The 12,205-nt window shown below is 35.5% G+C and overlaps 1 protein-coding gene across 1 annotated transcript; it reads left to right on the plus strand.

Annotated features, from left to right (window-relative positions):
- Positions 1 to 1,903: 1,903 nt before the first annotated feature.
- Positions 1,904 to 10,001, plus strand: LOC113290647. The gene is made up of 11 exons (XM_026540228.1): positions 1,904 to 2,093; positions 2,355 to 2,547; positions 2,663 to 4,089; positions 4,391 to 5,183; positions 5,362 to 5,447; positions 5,592 to 6,017; positions 6,132 to 6,431; positions 6,507 to 7,084; positions 7,178 to 7,260; positions 9,745 to 9,886; positions 9,969 to 10,001. The coding sequence occupies exons 1-11, from the start codon at positions 1,904 to 1,906 to the stop codon at positions 9,999 to 10,001; spliced, it is 4,251 nt and encodes a 1,416-aa protein (XP_026396013.1).
- The last annotated feature ends 2,204 nt before the right edge of the window (positions 10,002 to 12,205 follow it).

Genomic DNA, 12,205 nt, shown 5'->3' on the forward strand with positions numbered 1-12,205 from the left:
TCAATCATGTCATTCCCACATGTGCTATTCAAATGGGGTACAATAAAATGAATATTCTGCTCTTTGTGTGTTATTACAGAATTACATAATGGCAACATCGGACGTGAAAGTGAACATGCGGAAGACTTGAACCCACAAATAATAACAGCCCATCTACATTTATGATTAGTTTACTTTTGGATCCATCCTGAACCCAAACGAGTCTTTCAGCGTACAAGTTAACACATAGTCAAATACTAACTCTTTAAAAAAATCACCATTTTCTCTGCTGCAACTCTTTTGGGATGAATGTCGAGCTTGGATCTGTTGATTTAATACCATGCAGCGTGAAGGGAGCTTCTCATTTATCATATATCCAAGTTATGTTTTGTAACTTTATTCCTTCGAATCATTCAGAAAATAATAGAAATACTTTAGAGTAGAGAGAAAGAAAACCATAAAAAGTATACTCTAATAAGACCCCACACTATATTGGAAATGATTCATTAGAAGAAAGTTCTAACATATATAAGGGTCTAAATAAGACCCCCATGTGGAATTTTTGAGACACGTTTACTCTGGAGATGCTCTAAGAAGTGTTCAACTAATTTTGGCCAAACGGATAAATGGTTCCATTTAGATATTTGAGGCTGATTGTGAGGTGATTCTGCTCATTTATAAGAAGAGATAAGAAACTAAAATTTCTAATCTCAATATGTGATAATACCGAAAGAAAGTGTTAGCAAGTTTGAAGTTTCTAACCAATAAATGAAAACTTACCAGTATCATTCTGAAGTTTGAACATTGCTTTGCAAATACAATTTTTATTCTTAAGTCAGCTTATAACACAATCTCAGCAGATACATAAGTACACCAAAAACTCCAAAACGCATAGGTTGCTTAATAATTCACTATTTGGGAAAAGATTGAAAATCAATTTTGAAAAAAGTAGATAGAAAACATAAATCGTCTGGAAACAAATTACCAAACTTAAGCCTAGAACTATAAGTGCAAGAAATATATTTACTATAACAAGCATCCAATATTCCCATAAGAAAAAACCATACTCGTGCATCGCACGGTGACAAACTAGTTGTTGGAGAATATGAGTTTAATAAAAGAAATCTCCTAACTTTTTGAATAGCGCCGGTTAGATCACATCCAAGACGTAGCGAATAAAAGATACAGAAAAATGAGTTTAATAAAAGAATTTTGGCCTTGGAGTGGATCTATATATTGACTTAAGGGTCTAAAGATAATTTATTTATTCGTGAGCGAATGAACCAGGGTGAAACCAAAGAGAAACTCCACGGTGTATAAGTATAGAACGGTTTTTTGGGCCACTCTTTTTTGGTGGGGGACCATTATGTGATAAAATGTCTACCCTATAGTTGTAAGGGGTGTCCTAGAAAGTGGAAATGACTAACCCACACTTAACCTAATTTAATTTATAACTAACCTAATGACCACAAATATATATATATATATATATATTGTATATATAATTTGATTCCAATTTAGAGAGCTATGGTTAAAAGATGAACAAAGCTCGAATTCTAGAGCTTCTGGCCTCACTTGAGAGAATATAGACCAATAATAATATCGGGTTTTGAGATCTTTTCGATGTTTTTTGCAGCGCACCCTATGGAGTGGGTGGTCAAAACCCACGCTTATATACACAAGTCACAAATCGTATCTTCCTATGCTCTCATCTTTATCCCTTTGAAAACCGAAATCATATCTTCCAATATCTCTTCTGTAACCGCAAAATGTATCTAAATATCATCTCTTTCTATGCCCTCACCGCTGAAGCTATGCCTCTTTAAGTTTGTTGTTTAATATTTTGATTTAAAGAGTTTGTTGTTTAACTACTCTCTGTTTGTATCATAATCAGGTTGTGCAACGATCATAAGCAGGTGGTGCAATGGTGTGCACCGGTGGAAGAGGAAGGCGTGGAACTGCAGCTACTGTGAAGTCTACGCCACTATTGACGAAAGTGGAAGCACGCCATAATCTCTATTTACGGAAAGCGGTAATTAGACGCAAAAAACCATTACAGAAGCATTTGCTTCTTATGCAACATCTCCTATATTACTATGGCAGTCAACTGACAGGTATTATTCGTTTCTTTGTATACTATTCTCAACATATCCTATATCAAGGATTTGTCTGCATACAAATAGATTAAAGGTTTATATTAGATCATCTACTTCATGGTATAGTATAGTAACTCTCGAAAGTGCTATTAGGGATTTGCTAACACAGTTTATTTGGTTATTTGGTTACACAAGTTCCATTTTTAAACATCAGGCCATTGTATATGCAAAGGATATATGCAATTATATATATATAATAAGTATTACTATTGTCAATAGTTCATGAAAAAGAACTTGCTAGGGAGAAAAGAAAGGTTCGGAAGGAAAAGCTCGATGCTAAGAGGGCATTACAACATCGGTTGCTATTTGATGAAGCGATATCATTGGAATCAAGTTACGACGACAACTCAGATGAGGATGAGATGCCTCGGTTTACAGACGTGGAGTTCGAGCATTCTATATGTAAGATACAGTTTGTTCTTTTAACCAACAAATCTAAGTTCAATTGTATTTTGTGGCCACTTATAATAGACTGTTAACTATATTTCTGTGACGTGTGCCGTTTTCACAACATTGGGTATTAAAAGATCTGATTTTGGAGGACCAGAACATACTTGCAAGTATTGTGGTGTTATACTGTGGCACCAAGAGAGGTCTAAAGGAAGCGTTGTTAACCCCGAATTTAGCATATGCTGTTCTAAAGGGAATGTCAAACTCCCTCTTCTTAGAGATGCCCCAGAATATCTAAAGATATTGTTAGACTTTAATGGTGGACAAATGTCAAGGAAGTTTAGGAACTTGATCCGGGCATACAACTTTATGCTTGCATTTACCTCAACTGGAGCAAGATTTGATAACAAACATAATAAGAGAGGTAAGGGACCCTGGACGTATAGAATTCAGGGTCAAAGCTATCACAAAATTGGTTCCCTGGTGCCTCCCAAAAACAAGGATCCGGGATACAACCAGCTCTATATATGTGATACGGAATTGGCACATGAAGCTTTGCGTCGGAAGAACGTATTTTTTAAACAGGCACAACAGGATGACTTGGGAGTAGATTGTGCGCGGAAAAAGACAGACCATGAATCAAAATCTTCTAAGAAGAATGACAGTGAATTGGACTTGGACGTCATCACAAATTTAATCACTATGATGGATCAACATAACCCGTATGCAAAGACATTCAGGATGGCTAAGCATCGAATGCAATCCCAACCCGCAGTCGAATTGCGGTTAAGAATCATTATTCGATGGCAAAGGGATGCGAGGAAATATAACTTACCAACATGTTCCGAAGTGGCAGCTTTAATAGTCCAGACTCCTACAAATGATGATGTGTACAGGGATATCATAGTTGAACATAAGGAAAATGGTTATATTAGAATCAAGGAGATACACCCATGCTATATGCCTATGAAGTTTCCTATTTTATTCCCTCGCGGTGAGGATGGTTATAACGTTGATACTGCATACAGTAACGTAAAGATAGGAAAAGATGGTGTACTCAGAAAGCGGCAACAGCTTACTATGAGAGAGTATTATGCATTTAGGCTACATCGGAGACTCGGAGAGGGACAAACTTTGATCAACGGTGGTCGTCTGTTCCAGCAATATTGTGTTGATGCGTATGCATGTATTGAAGAATGTCGACTTAAATGGGTCAGGAAGAACCAAGAACACATAAGAGCTGATTTACACTGTGGATTGAAAGATTCACTGCTAAACGGAGATTCATCTATAAAAAAAGGGAAGAGAATTGTGTTGTCATCATCATATACCGGCGGACCAAGGTATATGATGCAGCACTATCAAGATGCCATTGCAATTTTTCGACGTATTGGTGTTCCGGATCTGTTTATAACATTCACTTGCAATCCCAAATGGAAGAAAATTACAATGGCTCTAACACCAGGTGATCGACCAGATATTGTTGCGAGGGTATTTAAGCTAAAAATAAAGCATTTGATGGAGGTTCTACGTACAAAAAAACATTTTGGGAAAGTGAAAGGAGGTATTTGTGTTTCTGTATTTAATTTTGCAATTTTAATTAAAATCTACTTTGCATCTTTACTGAAGACCATAGCAATGAACACCATTTAAGTTGATGCGTTTTTAACGAGTTGACCACATCCAACCTTATTGTTCACGTAAGGTGGATCTCCATATCCAAAATATTCCTAATATGCATTCCTAAAACTGCACAGCATCATAATCAATATATAAAGTTGCTGAGACCCATGGTTGCAGACAATAGGTATAGAGTTTTAATTGTTCTTTACCTTGGTTCTAATTTAAATATTTTTTTTATGCAGCCATTTACACTATTGAATTTCAGAAAAGGGGGTTGCCGCATGCCCATATATTATTATTTCTGGAAAAGAAGGATAAACCAGAAACTCCGTCCGATATAAACAGAATTGTCACCGCTGAAATACCTGACAAGGAGAAGGATCCTGATGGTTACCAAGCTGTTGTGAACTACATGTTGCATGGACCATATGGAGTATTAAAAGAGGGTTCACCATGCATGAAAGACAAAACGTGTTCAAAACAATACCCAAAAGAGTTCAGTCGCGATACTAACGTTGACAAATATGGGTATCCAGTTTACAGAAGACACGATAACGGTAGGACTGCAGTTAAGGATGGTATCGAGTTGGATAATACGTGGCTGGTGCCTCACAACAGAGACTTGATCGTGCAGTTTGATGCACACATAAATGTGGAGGTGTGTAATTCAAGAGGGGAATTAGTTAAGTACTTATTCAAGTACATTAACAAGGTTAAAGATCGGGTGACAGTTGTAATCGAGAAAGATCCAGAACGCAGCGAAGATTCCGGGGAAGAAGAGGTATTGATTGACGAAATCAATAACTACTTGGATTGTCGTTATATATCTGGAGCAGAAGGGTGTTGGAGGATTTTCGATTTTGACATTCAGTACCGTGATCCATCCATTGAGCGTCTTCCTTACCATTTGGAAGGTGAATACCAAGTAATATTTCGTGATACAGATGAATTAGAAGATGTCTTAGACAGCCCAAGTGCGAAATGCACAAAATTTTTGGAATGGTTTGAAGCAAATAAGAAGTATCCAGAGGAATGGTTTGAAGCAAATAACTTATGCAGATTTTCCATCTGAATTTGTTTGGGACAACACTATTAAAGAATGGCGACCAAGGATAAGAGGGAATGATGTGGGCAGGTTGTACAACGCTCACCCGAGTTCAGGAGAAAGATATTTCCTCCGTATCCTATTGAATGTTTGCAAAGGTGCACGCAGCTACGAGGAACTCAAAACTGTTGGTAAGACTACTCATGCTACTTTCCGAGACACATGTGTGGCTCTTGGATTGCTCTCAGATGACAGTGAATGGCATCTCGGACTAATAAAAGCATCGACATATAGCACGGGAAACTTGCTGCGCCAAATGTTTGTTGCAATGTTAATTTTTTGTGAGGTAACTGATCCAAAAAGATTATGGGAATAAAACTGGAGTTTGTTATCTGAAGGCATCGAGAAACAAGAGAGAAAGAAAAGACGCAATTTACATCTGGATCTTGATGAAGCCGAGTTGAAAAATCTAACCCTAATTGACATCGAAGAGATAATGGGGAGAAATAGCAGAACTCTTAAGGAGTTTCCATCGATTCCTTTCCCAAAAAAAGAAAAACAATATGCTTACAAAAATAAATTAATAGATGAGGAGCTAGCTTATGATACAGAAAAACTACGGAATGAGCATATTAGACTGAAGAATGGTTTGAATACGGTTCAGCGAGAAATATTTGATGTTGTTAGCCAGTCAATTAAAAAAGGGGACGGTGGATTATTCTTTGTTTATGGGAGCGGTGGTACTGGAAAAACTTATCTTTGGAACACCATAATAACCGGCTTGCGTGCAGAATCCAAAGTTGTCCTGGTTGTTGCATCATCGGGTATAACATCACTGTTGCTTCCCGGGGGGAGGACTGCCCATTCTCGGTTCAAGATACCAATAACTATGGAAGACAACTCCACATGAGATATTAGTCATGGAACTCAGTTGGCAGGGTTGATAAAAAAAGCTGAAATAGTAATCTGGGATGAAGCACCGATGATTCACAGACATGCTTTTGAAGCTCTAGAACGAACGGTGAAAGATCTCATGAATGAGAGAAAGGACAAGACAAAGGAAAAAGTGTTTGGCGGAAAAACTCTTCTGTTTGGAGGAGACTTTAGACAGATATTACCGGTAATTCGTGGTGGAAGCCGAGAAAATATTGTCGATGCTTCTATTAGTAGGGCAAGGTTATGGAAACATTTCCATGTATTTGAGTTGTCTGAGAACATGCGGTTGTTGAATGAAAATTGTAATTCTGCTGAAAAACAATCAATATCCGAATTCAACAAGTGAATTTTGGATCTTGGGGATGGAAAACTACCAGCAAAAGCAATAGAGGGTGAAGACGATGAGCCAACTTTGATTAAGATACCCGATGACATGTTGATTGAGAGTGGTGAAAATCCCATCGAAACTATAGTTCAGGCCATTTATCCTGGACTGCTTGATAAAATTGAGGATCAGGATTATCTAAGGAAGGGGTGCATCTTAACCCCGAAGAATGACACTGTTGACCAAATAAATGACTACGTGGTTTCCATGCTTCCAGGTAAAGAGCACGTCTTTCTAAGTTCTAATTCAATTAGCTCGTACGATTTTGAAAATGCAGAGCTGTTATACAACCAGGAATATCTGAATAGTCAGAAACTATCAGGAGTACCTAATCACGTGCTTCGATTGAAGCTTAATATACCAATAATGCTTACCAGAAATATAAATCCAAGTGCGGGTCTTTGCAACGGTACAAGACTTATTGTTACTAGGATCATGGCAAGAATTATTCAAGTTAAGATTATAACTGGAAATGTTGCTGGTAAGAGTGCTGTAATTTCAAGAATAGTCATACAACCAACAGAGACGCACCTGCCTTTTATCCTGAGAAGGGTGCAGTTTCCTATTAAAGTATGTTTCTCAATGAAAATTAACAAGAGCCAGGGACAGAGCATCGACAATGTAGGGATCTATCTTCCGAACCCAATTTTCTGTCATTGACAGCTCTATGTTGCAGTCTCCAGAACAACTAGCCGAAGTGGATTGAAAATTCAAATTGATAAGACAAAGGATATCGTACCAGAAGGGTATACTCAGAATGTGGTGTACAGGGAAATATTCACAAATTTACACCAGGTCAGAATATATTACTACTTCTTTGTTTGAGCCCTTATAGAATACTAATGTTTAGTTATTTTACCTTATTTATAACCAACTTTCTTATAATTTTAACCAATACAGAAGCATAAACACACCAGATCCAGGAAATTTCATCTGATAGGAGTAACTTGGAAGGGGATCAAGAAACCGATGAAGAAATGACACCATTGATCGAAGATAGTGGTGACGAATTCTCGGCATTCAACAATACATGATCGAAGATAGTGGTGACGAATTCTCGGCATTCAACATATATAGTGATCGAAGATAGTGGTAGTGAAAAAGGAGATCAAGAGAGTGATGAAGAAATGGCATTGTTTGTCGAAGATAGTGATGACGAATATTAGGGATCAACAACACTGGAAAGTGATAATTATAAGGAACATCTGAGAATCATTACCTGTTTAATTTAATTTCATTTTAATTTTTTATTTTTTTTGTTTCGTTTGCAATGGAATTCCAAAGGCTCCAAAACTTTTTTGTCAAGGATTTTTTTTTTAAATCTTTATATATGCCAGATTGCTGATAACAAATTAAATTTTGTTCAATAGAAATTTTGTGTAACAACTGCAGGTACAATCCTACGTCTAGCACAAATGAAAATCAATAAATCCCTTATAAGAGACACCGATCAAAAAAAAAAAAAAAACTACAGAATGAGACTGTTAAATTGAACTGAATCAAGTACAGAAACATTATCATTCATAGAAACGTGCAGACTCATTTATACGTTCCTAAAAATAAGGATATGATAGATATCAGTATATCTTGAAGATGACGCAATATTCTTATCAAAATCTACACATTTCATAATTTGATTAACAGAAATTATATATACAATATTTATTCTTATCGAAGGCTAGCTATCTGATTTGTTACTTCTCCATCAAAAAGAAATAAATCATTCAACCATATTTCAAGTTAGTTTTACTAATCAACAAGAATAAGAACCAAAAGATGACAAAATTCAGAATTCTTCGAACATGGGATACCAAAAAATCAGACACCGACGAATTTTACAACTTTCATATGATTTTGCTCAATGAATCTGTAAGTTATTATATATTTTTTTAATGTAATTTATGATTAATTCTTTTGCAGAAACTAATGAAACAGTCAATAGGAAGAACAAATACATGCTGTCGTATCCAAAGATCATTACAAAAATCACGCGCAAAAACTTCAGGAGCAGAATCTGATAACCATCACAGGCTTCACAGTTTCGTAGATAAAACATAAATGGAAACCCATTCCAGGAAATCTGATATTACACTTCACCGACCATACACATGTTACCGTGGAGACCATGGACAACAAGAAAATCCCAATGTATGGATTTTTTCTAACGGATCTAAAGGAACTCAATGAAAGAAACAACGACTTTACTCATTATACAGGTGACTTATTATACATCACCTTTTTGTAATTTCTTATATCACTTTCTTGATTAATTAGTTTCTTATACCACAATATTGTTCATGTAGATGTCATGGGAATACTGGTGGGTATATCGGAATCAACATTTGGATCCCAAACATCTAACCAGTCTGCAATTACAAGGGAAATTTTAATACATGATGGATACGGAAACTTGACTAGAGTTACTCTCTGGGGAGATGCTGCTAGACAAATCAAATAAAAATATTTAGATGATACCGACAGATACATCATTTTGATAATCACTTCAACCCTGGTGGAGAAATTCAATAGTAAGCCATGATAACTTATTCCAAATGATAACGCCTATATTTATAAGATGAAATAATCATTAATTAATTAAAATTTCAGATATGTATTGTCTTTCCACTACAATTGCTACAAAAATATTTGTGGATTTGGCCATACCATAAGTAGATGACATGCGAAACAGGTAACTATTAGATCTGTTTGCTAAAATGGATTGTTTTGATATGATTAGACTACATATAAAGACACTAATATTGTTCAACGAATAGATGTGGACCTTACTTGCCAGTAAAGCTTATTGATTATGAAAGGAAGCAAGAAAAACCAATAGAAGAAATGTTTTTTCAAAACAGAATGACGCTACGAGAAGGATGCAGATTAATCCACAATGAAGAGAATTTGGTAAGATCCACACATACTTATAGTTGATTGATAACAATATAATAAGATCATTGGTTTCTAATGTAATATACAAAATAGGGAATGATCTTTACTTGCAAGGGAAAAATAGTTCACATTGTACCGAATTCAACGTGATATTATTTAGCATGTCTGAAGTGCAATTCAATGGAAAACACGAGCTTAACTGGAAGAGAATGGGGTGCCCCATGAGATTGCACGATCAAAACACATGTACCAAGGTAACAATATTAATGCAAACATCTTACTGTGAAACCAAATTGCATTAAGATACTAAAAAAATGACTGGTGGAATGCTTACGCAGGTACAAGTTAGAATTACAAATACAGGATGAATCTGGAACTGGGACTGGAACATTTGTTATCGTGGGATCGGTTGCTGAATCTCTTTTCAGTGACAATGCATGGATCTCAAAGTTTATGCGATATAATGCCATGATGAAAAAGGTACATTACAACCATGGCAACACATAACATGCTTACTGATTTTGCTACCATATGATAACATCAAACTAAAAAAAAAATGCAGAAAAGCCTGGCAGAAGATGTATCTGAAATATGATTTACTTTGGATCGCACATACATATTCGAAATCCGTATTTTAGGGGAAAACCGAACTGGCTACTGGACTGTTTTTGTGCAACGCATATATCCTATCAATCTTGAATTAGAAGATAAGTATCAAAGGCTACAAGAGGTTGAAAAACAAAAAATGCAACAGTACCACAAGCCGCATACACCATCAAAATTTGATAGGACAACTGCGCATTTTCAAGATCCGTTGACCCCTTTGAAAATCACGATTATGGAAAATACTAACCTTCAAGAAGAAACACAGAATGCTGGGATGAAGAAATTACAGGAAGAAAAATAAAGCACTGAGATGGAGACAGATTAGAAGACAAATTATTTATAAATTGTTGGTTCAATTATTGGTTTGAGATTATTTCATAAATTATAAACCTTATGTTTCATTTATTTATTAGTGGAAGTTCATTATTTGTTTCGCAAATATGACTATTTAACTCAGACAGACTGAGTACAATAATTTCAGCCATTTACATATACAATGATCAATAACGTTGGAAACGTGTCATTAACAGTCCATGAAGAACCATTAAACCAATCTACGAGCCCATCAACTTAGTTGAGTCACTTAGTTTTTTGTCACTTAAAAGACTAATTCCAGCCATTTCCCTACTTTTCAGAGTATTGCACATTCCTACACTGTATGTTTTTGAGAAAATATTGCACATTCCTTCCAGATCTTCAAATATATTTCAAATATATTCAAATTCCTTTAAAATCTTCTACTAAATCTATATATCTAACTAAATTTTATTCGTACAAATCTATCAAAATGAAAAATATACTATCAACAAGAAAATATATTTCAGATATTACCACTTGTAATATTTTATTCGTACCAATCTGCTCTATCAAATGACCATTTCTAAAATCCTCTGCTAAATCTATATCTAACTAACTAAATTTTATTCGTACAAATCTATCTATTATATTCGTACTAATCTACCAATACGTGATTAACAAGAAAACAACCCTAAACAAGATTCGATTTATTCGATTTTTGTAGTTATCCGAATAAATTTTCGTGTATAAAAAGAATATGAGATTGCAAACATAAACTCACATCAATGCAGCAATCGTCTCTAATTGCAAACATAAAAGAATCGCCTCGGTATACCTCCTCAATATCTTATTTTCTTCCTGCACGCTGAACAACATGAATAATCAAAAAAAGGTTATTTCAAAGAATAGCAAAACTGCTACTGCTGGCAAAGGTATGTATTACTCATTCAAATCAAGTCATATGTTTCCACTAATATATAAGAAATCCGTGTTTGATATGATTTACAAATTTTGTGTAACCATATAGAAAAAGCTATTGTGAAGATAGTCTATACACCCTTCAACGACCTGAGGATGAATCAACTCCAAAACAAGACAGTGAAAGCTAAAGTTCTGAAAGTATGGGTATCAGAAAACAGGAAAACCGGTGAAGTTTGGAGCCTGGAAGCCCACATAATAGATGAGCAAGTGAGTACTTGAATTGTGTACATCTATATCCTTCTCAAGTTTACACATCTTGAATTGAGTACTTGAATTTTAAATGTCGAAAATTCCAGGGGACTCAAATGCAGCTGAAGGTGAACAAAGATAACATGCATTTGTTCCAGGGAAAATTATTGGATGGAGGTGTATACTCCATCCAACTATTTACACTCCAAGTTCCCACCTGTGGATACAGAATAGTATCCTTCAGGTATATCATGTGGGTTAACAAATTTGCCAAAGTTCAACTACTAGAAGAAAATCCATCCAATTTCCCCACAGAAATATTCACTTTCTTGCCGCTAGAGATTATGCCTAGCAGAAAAGGCGACAACCAATTCTATACAGGTAAACACATAATCAAATTCTTAACCACTTCAAAAGTTATCATTCAGATCATAACATATCATTGATATATTTTGCAGATGTGATTGGAAGATTGCATTCTGTATCCAACGTTGTTGTGAAGCAGGTTCAAGAAATCTACGAAACAAGAGATGTCCAGATGAGAGAGATTTGCATAGCAAACGACGCGTAAAACACGATATTTATTTTAAAATAAATTTTGATAGTGAATGAAAAAAAAAACTAACACTTAATATCAACTGTAACAGGGGGGAGACAACAATGAAAATCACTCTCTGGGGTGAATTAGCAGATATGATAGAGGATCAAATACTGGAAAGGAACAAA

The sequence above is a fragment of the Papaver somniferum genome, chromosome 6, assembly GCF_003573695.1.
Source record: "Papaver somniferum cultivar HN1 chromosome 6, ASM357369v1, whole genome shotgun sequence".
In the NCBI taxonomy this organism is placed as follows: Eukaryota; Viridiplantae; Streptophyta; class Magnoliopsida; order Ranunculales; family Papaveraceae; genus Papaver; species Papaver somniferum.

What these genes read in the sequence shown, in the direction of transcription:
- LOC113290647 (XM_026540228.1), top strand. Translation starts at nt 1,904, where the DNA reads ATGGTGTGCACCGGTGGAAGAGGAAGGCGTGGAACTGCAGCTACTGTG. An exon ending in CATTCTATATGTAAGATACA is followed by an intron (nt 2,548 to 2,662) that starts GTTTGTTCTTTT and finishes GGGTATTAAAAG; the next exon opens with ATCTGATTTTGGAGGACCAG. An exon ending in ATAATGCCATGATGAAAAAG is followed by an intron (nt 9,887 to 9,968) that starts GTACATTACAAC and finishes AAAAAAATGCAG; the next exon opens with AAAAGCCTGGCAGAAGATGT.